Here is a 17,835-nt window from a genome sequence, read left to right on the forward strand (position 1 = left end):
TGCAGATGATGAAGAAATAGATGAAATGTATGAGGAGATAAAAGAAATTATTCAGGTAGTGAAGGGAGACGAAAATTTAATAGTCATGGGTGACTGGAATTCGTCAGTAGGAAAAGGGAGAGAAGGAAACATAGTAGGTGAATATGGATTGGGGGGAAGAAATGAAAGAGGAAGCCGCCTTGTAGAATTTTGCACAGAGCATAACTTAATCATAGCTAACACTTGGTTCAAGAATCATAAAAGAAGGTTGTATACCTGGAAGAATCCTGGAGATACTAAAAGGTATCAGATAGATTATATAATGGTAAGACAGAGATTTAGGAACCAGGTTTTAAATTGTAAGACATTTCCAGGGGCAGATGTGGATTCTGACCACAATCTATTGGTTATGAACTGCAGATTGAAACTGAAGAAACTGCAAAAAGGTGGAAATTTAAGGAGATGGGATCTGGATAAACTGAAAGAACCAGAGGCTGTAGAGCGTTTCAGGGAGAGCATAAGGGAACAATTGACAGGAAAGGGGAAAAGAAATACAGTAGAAGAAGAATGGGTAGCTCTGAGGGATGAAGTAGTGAAGGCAGCAGACGATCAAGTAGGTAAAAAGACGAGGGCTAATAGAAATCCTTGGGTAACAGAAGAAATATTGAATTTAATCGATGAAAGGAGAAAATATAAAAATGCAGTAAATGAAGCAGGCAAAAAGGAATACAAACGTCTCAAAAATGAGATCGACAGGAAGTGCAAAATGGCTAAGCAGGGATGGCTAGAGGACAAATGCAAGGATGTAGAGGCCTGTCTCACTAGGGGTAAGATAGATACTGCCTACAGGAAAATTAAAGAGACCTTTGGAGAAAAGAGAACCACTTGTATGAATATCAAGAGCTCAGATGGCAACCCAGTTCTAAGCAAAGAAGGGAAAACAGAAAGGTGGAAGGAGTATATAGAGCGTTTATACAAGGGCGATGTACTTGAGGACAATATTATGAAAATGGAAGAGGATGTAGATGAAGACGAAATGGGAGTTAAGATACTGCGCGAAGAGTTTGACAGAGCACTGAAAGACCTGAGTCGAAACAAGGCCCCGGGAGTAGACAACATTCCATTAGAACTACTGATGGCCTTGGGAGAGCCAGTCATGACATAACTCTACCATCTGGTGAGCAAGATGTATGAGACAGACGAAATACCCTCAGACTTCAAGAAGAATATAATAACTCCAATCCAAAAGAAAGCAGGTGTTGACAGATGTGAAAATTACCGAACTATCAGTTTAATAAGTCACAGCTGCAAAATACTAACGCGAATTCTTTACAGACGAATGGAAAAACTGGTAAAAGCGGACCTCTGGGAAGATCAGTTTGGATTCCGTAGAAATGTGGGAACACGTGAGGCAATACTAACCTTACGACTTATCTTAGAAGAAAGATTAAGAAAAGGCAAACCTACGTTTCTAGCATTTGTAGACTTAGAGAAAGCTTTTGACAATGTTAACTGGAATACTCTCTTTCAAATTCTGAAGGTGGCAGGGGTAAAATACAGGGAGCGAAAGGATATTTACAAATTGTACAGAAACCAAATGGCAGTTATAAGAGTCGAGGGGCATGAAAGGGAAGCAGTGGTTGGGAAAGGAAAGATACAGGGTTGTAGCCTCTCCCCGATGTTATTCAATCTGTATATTGAGCAAGCAGTAAAGGAAACAAATGAAAAATTTGGAGTAGGTATTAAAATTCATGGAGAAGAAGTAAAAACTTTGAGGTTCGCCGATGACATTGTAATTCTGTCAGAGACAGCAGAGGACTTGGAAGAGCAGTTGAACGGAGTGGACAGTGTCTTGAAAGGAGGATATAAGATGAACATCAACAAAAGCAAAACAAGGATAATGGAATGTAGTCGAATTAAGTTGGGTGATGCTGAGCGAATTAGATGAGGAAATGAGACACTTAAAGTAGTAAAGGAGTTTTGCTATCTGGGGAGCAAAATAACTGATGATGGTCGAAGTAGAGAGGATATAAAATGTAGACTGGCAATGGCAAGGAAAGCGTTTCTGAAGAAGAGAAATTTGTTAACATCGAGTATAGATTTAAGTGTCAGGAAGTAGTTTCTGAAAGTATTTGTATGGAGTCTAGCCCTGTATGGAAGTGAAACATGGACGATAAATAGTTTGGACAAGAAGAGAATAGAAGCTTTCGAAATGTGGTGCTACAGAAGAATGCTGAAGATAAGGTGGGTAGATCACGTAACTAATGAGGAGGCTTTGAATAGGATTGGGGAGAAGAGGAGTTTGTGGCACAACTTGACTAGAAGAAGGGGTCGGTTGGTAGGACATGTTTTGAGGCATCAAGGGATCACAAATTTAGCATTGGAGGGCAGCGTGGGGGGTAAAAATCGTAGAGGGAGACCAAGAGATGAATACACTAAGCAGATTCAGAAGGATGTAGGTTGCAGTAGGTACTGGGAGATGAAGAAGCTTGCACAGGATAGAGTAGCATGGAGAGCTGCATCAAACAGTCTCAGGACTGAAGACCACAACAACAACAACAACAACAAGCCTCCAAGTGGGAGCCTAGATAATTTCTTTGAAGTTCTTAATTGGTTGGTTGGATTGATTTTTAAAGGGACCAAACTGCATGGTCATCGGTCCCTCATTCTATTGAACCAAGTCCATAGGATAAAATGGAAAACAAACAGTCCACACCACAGTAATTCTGAATGGACAGAAGAAGAAGAAAAAAGAAAAAGACACAAGGCTGAACACACGGGGGACAACAGAAGACAAGAAAAGCACAGACACGCAAGAAACAGGCAGAAGAGCTTAAAACAGGAGAGCAGATGTCCGAGGCTGGTCGATCATGAGGATAAAAAAGGATGAGACAGCCACTCTGCAACACATTAAAAGCTCTAACCTAAATGTAAGGGTAGAAAGCACAGGGAGACAAGAGACAGGAACTTAAACTTAAACCAAAGAATAAAAACCAGTGTCATGTAGAAAATGTAAAACCAAGTTAGCCATGGAGGCATCATCTTCTAAAATCGAAAGAAGTGCATCAGGAAGACTAAAATTCTGTCGCAGAACAGCTATATTGGACAGTCCAACAAAATGTGGACCACTGTCAGACAGCAACCGTAGCGACAACATGGTGGGGCCTCACGCCGGAGAAGACAGCCATGTGACAGCCAAGTGTGGCCAATGCGAAGGTGGCAGAGGACCATAGAGTCCCTGCGAGAAGCCCGCAGAGAAGACTTCCAATCATGTGTGCTCTTCTTGATGGCGCGGAGTTTATTGGGCATAACTGAACGACCAGACCGTTCAAGGGCATAAACCGATTCCTGAATAGTTGCTACCAGAGGATGGCATGGGTAGTACTGATCAATGGCATGTAAACCACTCAATGAATCATTGCAGACGAGGTAGGACACACTGGGGCAGGAACGAATACGCTCAAGGGCACAAGAGATAGCCACCAGTTTGGCAGTGAAGACACTGCAGCCATCCGGCAAGGAGTGCTGCTCGATATTTGCCAAGTGAGCATAGGCAAAGCCTACACGACCATCAACCAACAAGCCAAAAGTATAGATGACTTCAGAACCTGGGGACGCATCAAGCATCAATAGGAAGTGACTGCAGAGTGCCTCAGGAGGAACAGAATCCTTATGGAAACGCGATAGGTCCAGCCATAGTTTCGGCTGAGGAATACACCATGGAGGCGAAAGTTTATGGACCTGCACGAGATGCTGTAAAGGAAAGGACTCAAGTTCAGACAATTGGAGCAGACACGTACAGCGATCATTATCCCTGACTGAGGTCACCGTTCTGGGAGAGGAATCACTGTGTTCAGGAATAAAAGATGGTAATCCGGATGCTGACGCTAACTATGGATGTGTGCTCACAGTTAGCGGCACCTGATTTGCAATGGAGGGACTCCAGCCTCCACTTGTAGACTGGCCACTGGACTTGTTTGGAAAGTGCCCGTCACTAGACAAACCCTGCAGTGGTGCACAGGATCAAGCAACTTCAATGCTGAGGGCAATGACGAACCATACGCTAAACTGCCATAATCAAGTCGTGACTGAACTAGGGCTCTGTAGAGCTGCAGCAACATAGAGTGATCTGCCCCCCCCCCCCCCCCCCCCAAGTGGTGTTGCTCAGGCAGCAGAGGGCGTTAAGATGCCACCACCACTTTTGCTTAAGCTGACGAATGTGGAGGACCCATGTTAGCTGGGTGTCTAAAACCAATCCTAAAAAGTGATACGTTTCGACTACCCATAGTGGATGGCCATCAAGGAAATGTGCAGGGTCAGGACGCATTATCCATTGCCGACTGAAGTGAAAAATGCAGGCCTTGTCAGCAGAGTAGTGAAACCCATGGGTGAGAGCCCATTGACTGTGCAGTCCAAATAACTCTCTATAGTCAGAGCTCAGCAACACCAATGGTTGAGAAACTACAGTGAGGGCAACACTGACTGTCCTAAAGCTGCTGTTAGGCCATTTATAGTGACTAAAAACTGTGGAACGCTCAATACAGAGCCCTGCAGGACCCCATTCTCTTGGATATGGGAGGAGCTAAAGGAGCTTCCGACTTGAACATGGAAGGTACAGAGGGAGTTAAAGTTTCATATACAAACTGGGAGCGAGCCACAGAGGCCCCACTCATGCAGCGTGGCAAGAATGTGGAGGCAGCAGGTCGTGTTGTAGGCCCTCTGTAAATCATAAAAGACGGCTACCAGACGTTGGCACCTGGAAAAAGCTGTTCAGCCAGCAGACTCAAGGCACACCAAATTATCTGTTGTTGAGTGGCCTCAGCAGAAACCACCCTGGGATGGAGCCAGAAGGCCCCGAGACTCCAGGAGCCAACACAATCTCTGGCTCACCATTCATTCGAGTAATTTGCAGAGAACATTGGTGAGGCTAATGGGGCGGTAGCTGTCGAAAGCTGCAGGGTTCTTTCCAGGCTTCAACAGTGGGACGATGATGCTGTCTTGCCACTGGGATGGGATCACTCCCTCGACCCATATGCGATTCAAGATAGACAGAATCTGACGCAGTGAGGCCACAGACAGATGTTTGAGAAATTGGGAGTGAATTTGATCAGGGCCTGGAGCTGTGTCAGGGCAATGGGTAAGGAGACTGAGGAATTCCCACTCAGTAAAAGATGCATTGTACACCTCAAGGAGGCACGATCTAAAAGACAAATGCTGTCATTCTGCCTGCTCTTTCAAGGAATGAGAAGCCGGTTGATAGTTTGCAGATGCAGAACTCTGAGCAAAATGCTTGGCGATTTCACCTGAGTCAGTGCACACTGCCCCATTTACTGAAATCCCAGGAACCCCCAGTGGGGTTGGTTAACCATCAAGGCAACGAATCTGAGTACACACCTGGGAGGCAGGGGTATGAGAACCAATGGAGGAAACATATCTTTCCCAACACTCTTGCTTCCGTCTTTGTATCAGGTGGTGGGCACGGGCACACAGCTTCTTAAAAAGAATGAGAGTCTCCAATGATGCATGCCGCTTATGTTGTTGGAGGGCCCACCTACACTCTTTGATGGCCTCAGTGATTTTTGGTGACCACCAAGGCACAGTTTACGCCGAGGGCACCTGGAAGAAAGAGGAACCGTGCGTTCTGCAGCCGATAAGATCGACGCAGTGACCCGCCGACCACCACATTAATAGTGCCATGTGCAGGAGTGTCAACAGTGACAGCAGATGTGAAAACCAGCCAATCAGCCCTATTAAGGGCCCATCACAGCAGACATCCAGAAGTGTGACACTTGGGTAGTGACAAGGAGAGTGGAAAGTGGTCGCTCCCACACAAGTCGTCATGAACCCTCCAGTGGATGGATGGTGAAAGTCCTGGGCTGCAAAGCGATAGGTCAGTGGCTGAATAAGTGCCATGAACCACGGTGAAGTGTGTGGGGTCTCCTGCATTTAAGAGGCAGAGGTCGAGCTGAGAGAGAAATCACGGCGCCACCCCACAAAGGGTTATGGGCATTGAAGTCCCCCAAAAGTAGGAATGGAAAGGGAGTTGGGAGATCAGAGCAGCCAATTAATTAAGAGGTACTTCACCATCCAGAGGAAGGTAGACATCACAGACGGTAATATCCAAGGTCGTTCTTACCCTCACACCAACAGCTTCTAAAGCTGTATGAAGAGGCACTAATTCAGAATATACAGAGGTAAGGACATACAGACATATGCCACCTGACACCCTGTTACAGTGAGTCCGGTTTTTATAAAAACCACGATAGCCACGAAGGGCAAGGGTCCGCATTGCTGGGAACTAGGTTTCTTGGAAGACAATACAGAGAGCAGGTGTTGAGCTTAGAATCTGTCTTGATTCAGCCAAGTGGCAGAAAAAACCGCCGCAATGTCACTGGAGGATGATGTCATTATTAGCCTGGAAAAGCATGAAGTGCTCAAGGAGGCAGGTTACGCCTCAGGGTGACCTGCTGCCACCGACTGAGTACATGTGAGAGCGACTTCCATGGTGTCTGAGGGTCCGGCGAGATGTAGGTCCTCAGCGGACACCAGAATCCCCACCTCATCCTCAGATGCAGAACTCATAGGCTGCGGTGCGGTGGGTGCCACCGCAAGTTCCCTGGTCTTTGAGGTCTTCTTCTTGACTTTTCTTGCTGCTCCTCGGGTTTCACTGGCTGGGAGGGCTTCACTGATTCAGTCTCCGGGACTGAGGATGATCGTGAAGCCTTATGACCAGCTGCTTGTGGGCACTTATGCCTCTGGTGGGCTGGCAGGCATCATCCTTCCCACTGGTGGAAACCTGGGAAGGGAGGGACACAAGGGACCCCTTCCGAGCGAGAGAAGTTGAAAAAGTTGGACACTTCTCTGGCTTAGAGGCTTAGAAGTGGGGACGGTTGCCCCTGATGTGTGTGTGTGTGTGTGTGTGTGTGTGTGTGTGTGTGGGGGGGGGGGGGGGTTGCTCCCGAAGTAGGTGTCACAGGAGCAACAGGCAGGGTAGTGCCCCACACAATCAAGCGGGCAGGTGTAGTCTTCCGGCTCTGAGAGATGACTGTTGGAGGTGGAGCTGATGACGCTAGAACAGTGGTATCAGTGGCGTAACAGGTAGTCATGCGAACAGGATGGAGGCATTCAAACTTCTGCTTAGCCTCAGTGTAGGTCAGTCGGTCCAGGGTCTCATATTCCACGATTTTCTGCTCTTTCTGTAAGATCCTGCAGTCTGCCAAGCACGGTGAATGATGCTCTCTGCAGTTGACACAGATGGGAGGAGGGGCACATGGAGTATTGGGATGTGATGGGCGTCCACAATCTCGACATGTGAGGCTGGAAGTACAATGGGAAGACATATGGCCGAACTTCCAGCACTTAAAGCACCACATCAGGGGAGGGATATAGGGCTTGAGGTCATAGCAGTAGACCATCACCTTGACCTTCTTGGGTAATGTGTCACCCTATAAGGCCAAGAGGAAGGCACCGGTGGCAACCTGATTATCCCTCGGACCCCGATGGACGCGCCGGACAAAGTGAATACCCTATCATTCTAGGTTGGCACGCAGTTCATCGTCAGACTGCAAAAGAAGGTCCCTATGGAATATAATACCCTGGACCATATTTAAACTCTTATGGGGCGTGATGGTAACTGAAACATCCCCCAACTTGTCACAAGTGAGTAACCTTCATGACTGGGCAGAGGATGCTGTTTTTATCAAAACTGACCCAGAGCGCATTTTGGACAAGCCCTCCACCTCCCCAAACTTGTCCTCTAAATGCTCTACAAAGAACTGAGGCTTCATGGACACAGGATTCCCCATCAGCTCTCGTACATACTAGTAGCAGGGTCATCCGCCCTGATGTCACCCACTCCGACCAAGGGTCCTCCCCACGGGCACCACCCAGCCTCAGAAAGGGCCACCTGGCAGGATGGCCATTGCCGGGAATCCGATGCCCCAGGGAGATAGGCATCTACTCCTTGGCATACGTGGGGAGTTAATGGCACAGGCATCAGCAGAGCAATCCCTGTGTTGTCAGAGGGCTACAACCAATAGGGTACATGGCAGCCCCACCACAACAGAGTGGCCACCATGCTGGATACCAGGTGACAAGTAGTCCATGGTCATCGTCGGCGCAGAAAGCAACACAGCATAGTGGATGGTGGAAACAGCACCTGGGAATGTACCTTTGCCCAAGACATGGAGAGTGAGTGGGATTGCAATGCAACAACGAGAAAGCGGGCTAAAGATCTCAATGCACAATGGACACAATGCACCACGTAAGGTGCCCTTCCCCAATTGGCTCACTCTTCAGAAGAACTTTGAAATATGGAGGTCAAACCCTACAGGGAATTATCACATAAAGGCCAAAATGTGTGAGACTCCTTTTAGTTGCCTCTTACGACAGGCAGGGATACCACAGGCCTATTCTTACCCCTGAACCTGCAGGGAGTAGTTCTTAATTACTAGCTTGTTGACATAGACAGTAAATATGGCAATAAAACACCATGCTAACTGGAGATATTAACATTGACTGGCTGTCTAATGACTTCATCTGAAAAAATTAATGCTACACCAGATCAATTTAAATTAACATTTCTGATAAATGAGCCCACTAGAGAGGTCGACAGCAGCAAATCATGCACTGATAACATTACAACTAACATGCTGCTCAGGTGCTGATAGAAGCTGAAAATCTCTGTCAGAAGGAAAAAGAGAAAATATGTGACAGAAAGAACAACCCCTGATGACAAATGTCGAAAATCTCAACAGTATACTAATGAGCTTACAATGATGTTAAAAAACTGAATTACTTTCAGCAAATTTGCAACAGACTTTTATTATTGCTTGAATGTCTCATAACCTTACTGGTAAATGGCTACAAAAAAATACTAAAAATAACTGGATAAATCATGAAGTGAAATGAGCAAGATAAAAACTTGGACTTTTTCAATGTGTAATGGTAAAGAATGGCAACAATCATAGACTTAGCATTTAAGAACTATCATGATTATTACATAGATCTGGTGTTATAAACTACAAGTAAATACATAGCCACTTACGTAACACTGATGTAGCTGTTTAGAATGTTATAAATAGCTTTAGGGATTGCAAGGACAAGGATCTTACCATCAACTATAAAGGGAGTATCATCAAATGCCAATATCAGACTGCAAATCTTTTTAATGAGAACTTTTCTTCTACTGGAAAATCCACTATCTCCAGTATAGATATAAGCACATTCCAGTTAAACAAAGCATATACTTGGCCAGAACTAACAGCAAGGACATAAAATACATAGTTAGGTCACTAAAAGATTCAAAATTTGCAGGTTAGGATGGATTGTCTATCAGAACATTAAAAAGGTGTAGCCACAGCAGTAAATGATGTAATTGCATCAGGTAATTTCCCAGATAAGCTAAAGATAGCACAGGTAATCACAATTTACACAAAAGGTGATAAAGCTAAAATCAAAAACTATCAATCCATCTTAATCTTACCTGCATTTTCTATGGTAATTGAGATAGTTGTTTATATTAGACTAATGATACTCCTGAGTCAACACATTCTAATATTTGAAAATCAGAATGGCTTTGTGAAAAACAAGTCAAACTTCAGTAGCCGCAGCACAGTTAATAGATGGAAAAATAACTGCCATGGAAAAAAAGGAGTATGTTACTGGAATGTTCGTTGATCTAGGAAAAGCATTTGACTGTGTCAAACTCACATTATAACTTGACAACGTACGGAACTTGGGCATTACAGGAACTGGCTATGAGTAAATAAGATCATTTACGAGCAACAGAAAGCAATCTGTGTTGCTTAAAACAAACACTGGGTCTTTCAAAACACAAGGTTATTGACATCAGATATGAAGTGGGACTCCTTCTTTTCTTGATTTACAGTAATGTTATACACTGAGGTGACAAAAGTAATGGAGTAGCAGTATGTGATAGTATCATATACACAATATATAAAAGAGCAGTGCATTGGCGGAGCTGTCATTTGCACACAGGTGATTCATATGAAAAAGTGTCTGACATGATGTGGCTGCACTACACGAAGTAAGAGACTTTGAATGCAGAATAGTGGTTGTAACTAGACGCATGGGACATTAAGTTTCGGAAATCATTAGGGAATTCAATATTCCGAGATCCACACTGTTAAGAGTGTGGCAAGAATACCAAATTTCAGGCATTTCCTCTCATCACAGACAAAACAGTGGCTGATGACGTTCACTTATTGACCAAGAGTAGCAGCGTTTGCTTAGAGCTGTCACTGCTAACAGACAAGCAGCACTGTGTTAATTAAAGGCAGAAATCAATGTGGGATGTACGACAACTGCATCCGTTAGGACAATGCAACAAAATCTGATGTCAATGGATGATGGCAGCAGATGAGCAATGGATGTGAGTGTGGTGCAGAACTGATGGTGGCTCCATAATCATGTGGTCTATTTTTACATGGAATAGACTGGGACCTCTGGTCCAAATGAACCAATCACTGACTAGAAATGGTTATGTTTGACTATTTGGAGACCATTTGCAGCCATTCATGGACTATCCTCAAACAATGATAGAATTTTTATGGATGACAATGTGCCATGTCACCAGACCACAATTGTGCATGCCTGGTTTGAAGAACATTCTGGCCATCCAGATTGCCTGACATGAATCCCATCTAACTTTTATGAGACATAATCAGTAGGTCAGTTCATCCACAAAATCCTGCACTGGCAATACTTTCACAATTATGGATGACTATAGAGACAGCTTAGTTCAATATTTCTGCAGGGGGCTCCCACTGTAATCACCCCCCCCCCCCCCCCCCCCAAAAAAAAAAAATGTATCGAGACAATACAACAATTGTGAACACAAAACCTATGACAGTCTGTCAGTGCTGTGCAACAGTGTTACCAATGAGAAAGGCAAGTATTTCAATGAAAGCCATCTAGATGTAAGTGCTTCAAAGACTGGAATACTGGAATTTAACACTAGGAAACAAACAGAATTTGTCATGAAATTATCCACAGGAAATGACATCATAAAAAAGGTAAATTGGAGACAATTCTTGGGAATCAACCTCAAGTGCAACAAACATATAGATTGTTTTGGGTTGTAAGCTATATAAAAACATATCTGCCGTAAACATGATTAGCAAATGTTGTAAGGATATGTATGTGCTAAAAACTGCTTATCACTCATTATTCTCATAAAATTTATGCCAGCAGTAGAAACATACTGTGCAACAACACATACTAACTTAACCATGTTATTAATACACCAGAAAAAAACTATCAGAATTGTGTGTGGTGCCCAGAGAATGATGTTCAAACATGTCTTCAAAGTTTGGTGTTCTTACCATTATAGGTTTATGCACGTTAAAAGTACAATAAAAGTACAATAAACCCTACACCAGTATAATACAAGAGAAAAATTAATATCCCACAACAGCATTATCCAGGAGACGGGGGTGAGGGTGGGAATGCGCTTCATGCTGGGCTGAAGCTAGCCAATGCCCTACCAAAAAGTCTCAAAGCCGTTCTTATTAGCAAATTAAAAGACCACCTAAAAAGAATTTTAATTGAAAATCCATTTTATTCCCTAGATGTGTTCATTATCTTTATGAAAATTGCTGTGTAAGTATGTCAGGCTCATGCTTTTAAATAATTCACAGATGATCTAATGAAAAAAAATTCTTTTTATTGCAACACTGTTATCTGTATATTAACAAGTATAAAATTCATTAAAATGCTAAGTGTATTGTTATAATATAGTTTAGTTTATAATTTGTAAACAGACATATTCAGAAGAATAACCTGTACAAGGCCATGAAAGTGTATTATTTCTAGGGATTGTATTTGATTATTTGATGTTGAACAATAATAATAATAATAATAATTATTATTATTATTTATTTTATTATTAATTTCCTATGTACTATCCTACAATGGACAATTAAGCCCATTCAATTAATAAATACTTCTTTAATGGAGTTATTTTGCAGAGTCTCAAATACTTACTGCTCAATTATGTTGCTGGCACTCCGTTTCCTGTGACAATAACATAAATGGTGTTAATATAGGCATGAGATATAAGAAAAAGTAAAATAGGATACTGATATAGAATTTTATGTACTATTTGTGTGTGTGTGTGTGTGTGTGTGTGTGTGTGTGTGTGTGTACGGTGGGGGGGGGGGGATGCGCTTTATTTATCTGAAATATAGCTTTGTACAAAAACTTAATAAGTAATCATCCTCTGTTTGTACCCATCTGCTGCTCAACATCTCTTCTATCAGCAGTAAACTATCCTCATATACATATTGACAACATATATTTATTTATTTTTGTATCTATGAGGATGATCAACATATTGTTGCTTCAAGACAAAATTTCAGAAGATTTCAAATATTTACTTTAATTTTGCGTAAACCATTATCAGCTCTCTGCCGAGGAAGGTCGATAACATAATCAAGGACTTCAGCTAGATAACAGTACACACCAAAGAACTTAATACGAAACCTGATAGGAAGACAACATGTACTATGGAACTGCATGAATGTATTAATATTAAATATAACTAAATATTTAAAACAAACAAGAAAAAGCTGTTAAAGAGAGAGAGGTACATACATCACTATAACAGAAGTATATCACACAGTTTCCCTACCAAAGGTCTAACATCAAACAGACAAATGTGGGCACATCAAAATAACTAACAAATGAAGATAGAACAAGAAAATTAAAGGTTTAGAGAGAGAGTGTTAGAGAAGGAAAAAATTATTTCAAGTATTGATACAGAAATTACTCAGAATAATGCGTGAGCTGCAGCTGAAAGATTCATATAAAAGCTAAGATATTTGTCTGATAGGCAAAATGTATAATAACTGAAATTTCACAATGAAAACAACATACAAAAATTAGCTATAGGTAACCACTCACTTGCAACTGATTGATGAATATCACACAATATATTGCAGTGCATTCAGTAACCTATCATTCTTTCCCTCAGCTGTACCCTCCCTACTCCATTGCCTTCATTCTTGCTACCCTGCTATCTTCCATCCAAATTCTCCTGTGTACTGACAGTATAATACCCAGTCCCCTATATCTGTCAGAATTTTTTTTGGTCATTTTACAATTAATCCCAGTTTTGCCATTGCCATTAGAGCAACCTGTCAACTCCTCTCCTGCTCTCAATACTTCTCTACTCCCTTGTTGTCCCAAACATCTCCATCCCTTTCCCAGTTTTAACAATCCCCACACACCTACCTGCATCAGCAACCACTCATTGACAATTTGAAGACTGGCCACTTAGTGGAATATTGTGTCAAGAAGACTGGCCATAAACACCATAATTTAAAGCATTACTGGAATATATGTATTGAAATAACTTCAAGAGTAGCACACACTAAAAAAGCACCAAGGTTCAAGATTTATTTTTCATATCTACTTTAGTTCTTTGACAGATTACAATTTTTTAAAATAATGATGACAGCACGATTATCCTTCCAAAATTAAAAAAGTGTCAGGTGAGTTATTTAGCAATTTCTTTGTCTTGAGTTTCCAAAATTACTTGCTCAGTCAACAAATGTGACATATTAGTAATAAGATTACAGTAAACTGTGAAGCCTAATGAGTACATGCACAAAATTATGTCAATTCGATCACATATTGGTTCAGCCATTCACAACAGTATTTGCTACTGTTCCTTTCAAAATAATTGTAGAAACTGACAGCAGAAGGCAGGAAGACATTTGTACTTTGTTCTCATACAAAATGAGTCCAATTTTCAAGTGAAAGGTGGCTCGTGTGTTGAGAAATTATGTCCTCAGCTATATTTGGGTGCAGCCTTTTGAATGGAGTGAAGTGGCCCGAGCTGTGCTCTGGCGCCATCTCTAAAGTATTAATGGTCAGTATACATTTGTGTGAGTCTGAATGTGTGTGTGTGTGTGTGGTTGTGTGTGTGGGCATGCATGCATGAATATGCAAAGTACACATGAGAGGGAGGGAGGGAGGGACAGAGAGAGAGAGAGAGCAACAGAGAGAGAGAGAGAGAGAGAGAGAGAGAGAGAGAGAGAGAGAGAGAGGCCTAACATGCTGGAAATGAGTGGTTACCTCCCCTCAGTTTTGTTTGTTGTTTCCCACCTCAACCTGTTCGCCCGTGCAGCTCAGTTGTCAGCATGTCTGGCTCATACGCAGAGGATTCGGGTTTGATCCCTGGTGCTGCCACGGATTTTCCACTGGTGGGAGGATTAGAATGGGGTGCACTCAGCCTCATGGTGCCAACAGTGGAGCAACTCATGTGAGAAGTAGTGGCCAACAACCCTCCATACCGCATCCCAAATGACACCTATGGTGGAGGATCACATGGCAGTCGGTTGACCCTGATTGGCCCCGCTGGGCTTTCTTACTTCTCTCAGGCCTGAAGTTACAGTTTCACCTATGAGAAATCACTAATGATTGCAATAAAGCATCTTGGATGTTTAACATATGATACTGACTTATAAACCAAGAGGCACCCACAGTACATTCATTACTGTAACATTCAGATAAAGAAAAAGTTGAATGGCACTGTTGGCTAGTAGTTCCCAGGGGTAGTTTCATAAATTTATTCAAAAACGGTTTTCATCTTCTCCGCACAATGGCACTTTTCCATGTGGAGAAAATGGGTTATGTCTTAAGTATACATTTAAATTTTCATGACTGTAATTTGTGTACGTATAGTGTGGGGCCATGTTTGTGTTGTACAATTTCTCAATGTACATTTACCATGCCCAATTTGATTTATATTTCTTGCTTGGTCTATAATGTTACAATCCTCTCTGTTATTTACAGAATGTATGTCAGTGGAAAGAAAGGAGAACAGCTCAAGTTTTCACTTGATAGGCACTGAAAACAAGTGACAGCTATACTGTAAGAGGTCCATGATTAAGGAATTTGTTGCTAGCGCACTCGAGCAGATGTAATTTTGATGGATTGCTCACACGCTGCCTGCGATATGTAAGCTATAAGAGAATCTCAGACCAGAGAGCAGTATTGACTGCAGTAGGAACTGTGTAGCAGTTGGAGTAAGTTGTAACTATCGGTCGTGTGTATGGAGTTGGCTGGGCCGGTCGTGGGGAGCGATGGCGGTGCCTGAGCGTTGTAGTATAAGGTAAAAGCAGCCTCGCACATATATACTATTGTTATATCAAGTCCCGTGTAAATGTTTTAAAAATCTCTTAATAATAATCTTTCTTATAAAAATTAACTTTTGACAATCATTCATCTCAATTTAAAGATTTTACTAATTTCTCCAATCCATGGTCATCCCGATTATTGTAAAGAAAAATCAGTTGTTTCCTTTTATACATGACAAATCTATCGGCCAGCATTGCACTGAGCTGTGCCAGAAAAATTTCTTATAGGAGCAGATATATACACGTTATCCGGTGACCTTATTGAGGTAAGAATTTTCAATTTACTCAGAATGCTCTTTCAGGGCCATGACACAGCGCTACTGACGTCCAAAATTTACCAGTTTAAATTCACAGTCAATTATTGAAAGGTTATAAGTGAGCCACAATTTTATTGAGAGATTAGTCACATTTTATTATTCCAAAGTTACGGAAGTAAACTGTTGGGTAGTTACACTGAAAGTGAATTATATAATTATATATATTTATCTGTTGGGAGGTTACAATACTTAAGCTTATTATTTAGCTAGATGTCATAAATATTTAGTATAAGATTTAGCAAATCTGAAGCTCCAGACTAGGAATGCACTTCGCTATACAAGCAGTGTTCATTGCATTGAAAGCTTCAGTATTTTATGAATGAGCATTATGTTATGATGAAAGGAGATTGTTTCAAGCTCAGGATGTTTGAGTATACAGCTTAAGGATCATTATACTTACTTTCCAGATTTTACACCTTCATCTGCCCACCCACCAGAACGTCTAGATCTCGGTGGTGCTGCAGGCAAAGCATCCTCAAGTTCCTAACATGAATGACACAGAATATGAAGCATACAACTTATGAAAAGAATAAACTAACTACAATTCATTTATTTTATACTGTCACTAAAAGCTTGCTAAACGCTTAAAGCAATTATGCCACACATAATGGAAATTGTGTGTTTTGATTATAATTTTTTCTGTCTGCTAATGGCTAGGGATATGATCAGTAAGCCTGATACTTTTAGTTCGGTATCAATCATGCTCAGATTCATTTGATGTATACCTGCAGTATGTCCCCCTAAGAACTGTGAGGTATATTTTCTCTGGTGTTTCAGCAGATATTTGCAGTTTCGTTTTTTCAGTGTGTGGTGGAGTCAGCCCAGACAAACACTGTTCATCATGCCTTTCATGTGATACCAAGTGTCCATTTGTTTACTGTTACGAACAACATTATCTTTAAAGTGGAATATTATGTGTCCATTTACAAGAGCAGCTGCAAATTAGTCTAGGTCAGTATTCATCTTATCCATATTTATTAACACAGACATTAAAACATGAAGAATAACCAGTACTCCAGCAGTGCTTCCAAAACATGGTACCAGTCAGTGTGGGCCAAGACAGTGCTGTCAGTGCTGGTTATTATTTGTCAGACTGTGGCTTCAGTTGACAGAGAGACTGCAGTCATGTGTGAGTTGTGTGTGTGTGTGTGTGTGTGTGTGTGTGTGTGTGTGTGTGTGTGTATGTGAACTATTTTCAAGGAAGACCTTGCTGGCTGATAGCTTATTTGTGACAGTCTCTTTGTTGTGCCTATCTGCAACTCAGCATCTCCGCTATGCGGTGAGTGGCAACTTTCATTCCATAACATTATTACAGTCTATCCTGGATTTTCCACTGTTTGGTTATTATTCGTGTTTTTGTTGTGACTCGCCGATCATTTAAAGTGCTGCCGCGCAATTACGCACGTCCTCTACGTGCGGCGCTGTCTGCCTGCCAGCCATGCAGCAGCGGCGCCACCTAAGCGGCCAGCCGAGCAGCGGCCGCTAGACTGAGACTCAGTGCTTATCTGAATGCTAACGTGTACACATGTTAACTTACTCTGTGACATATATGTGTTGTAGTGTCGTTCCTAAATATACTTGTTAAACTAGAAGTACTAACAATTGGCGACGAGGTAGTGGATTTTTCCTTTTCACCGTTGGCTCACAGGGTTCCATGGCTACTGTCGAGCAACTCTTGCAAAATCTCCTTGAACAGCAAACGCTTCTAACGGCGGCGATTCACGATTTCGTCGCGGCGTCAAATGCGGGCCAGTTCTCGTCGTTGGCTGTACCTCCTTTTCCTCCTTACGACGAGACGGCAGAAGACTGGTCGGATTATGAAAAACGTCTTCGACAGCACTTCTTGGCATTTTATGTCTCGGACGAACAAGCATAGAAGTCTCTGTTCCTTTCCTGGATTTCGCCTCAAATGTATCGGTTGTTGTCGCAATTGGCCCCTTTGAAGGATCCTGCGTCTTTGTCCTTTGCTGAAATGTGTTCCCTTCTGTCGGTCTATTTTCAAAAGCAAACGCATGTGGTAGCCTCTCGTGTTGCCTTTTATCGTTGTCACAAACAACCCAATCAATCTTATCGCGCTTGGGCTGCTGAACTTCACGGCCTCAGTCGAAAGTGTCACTTTGTTACTGATGTTCACAAAGAATCCTATGCCGATTCCATGGTACGGGATGCTATTATCCGGTCGGCGCCCGACAAAGAAGTTTGGCAACGTGCCCTTCAGTTGGCGAATCCGACTTTAGATGAAGTTCTCTCCATTGCGCAGTCTTTTGAAATTTCTCGCGCCGCTGGGGCACAAATAGAAGCGTGGGGTGACGTTGGGGAAATACAACCTCTGTGCGCTGTTGACGACGCGCGCGGCGTGTCCCCACCGGCCGACG

The 17,835-nt window shown here is 42.5% G+C and overlaps 1 protein-coding gene across 3 annotated transcripts in view; it reads right to left on the bottom strand.

The window, feature by feature from the left end:
* The window catches only part of LOC126194628 (intraflagellar transport protein 43 homolog), a 117,353-nt gene that overhangs the window by 61,332 nt on the left and 38,186 nt on the right, over window positions 1-17,835 (bottom strand). For 2 of the 3 annotated variants that reach the window (XM_049932793.1, XM_049932795.1), the window contains exons 3-4: window positions 15,861-15,943; window positions 11,986-12,015 (exon numbers count right to left, since the gene is read on the bottom strand). In XM_049932793.1, coding sequence (XP_049788750.1) covers window positions 11,986-12,015; window positions 15,861-15,943 — 113 coding nt within the window. The remainder of the gene's footprint in view (window positions 1-11,985; window positions 12,016-15,860; window positions 15,944-17,835) is intronic. The other variant, XM_049932794.1, reaches the window with a different exon arrangement.

The sequence above is a fragment of the Schistocerca nitens genome, chromosome 7, assembly GCF_023898315.1.
Source record: "Schistocerca nitens isolate TAMUIC-IGC-003100 chromosome 7, iqSchNite1.1, whole genome shotgun sequence".
Taxonomy (NCBI): Eukaryota; Metazoa; Arthropoda; class Insecta; order Orthoptera; family Acrididae; genus Schistocerca; species Schistocerca nitens.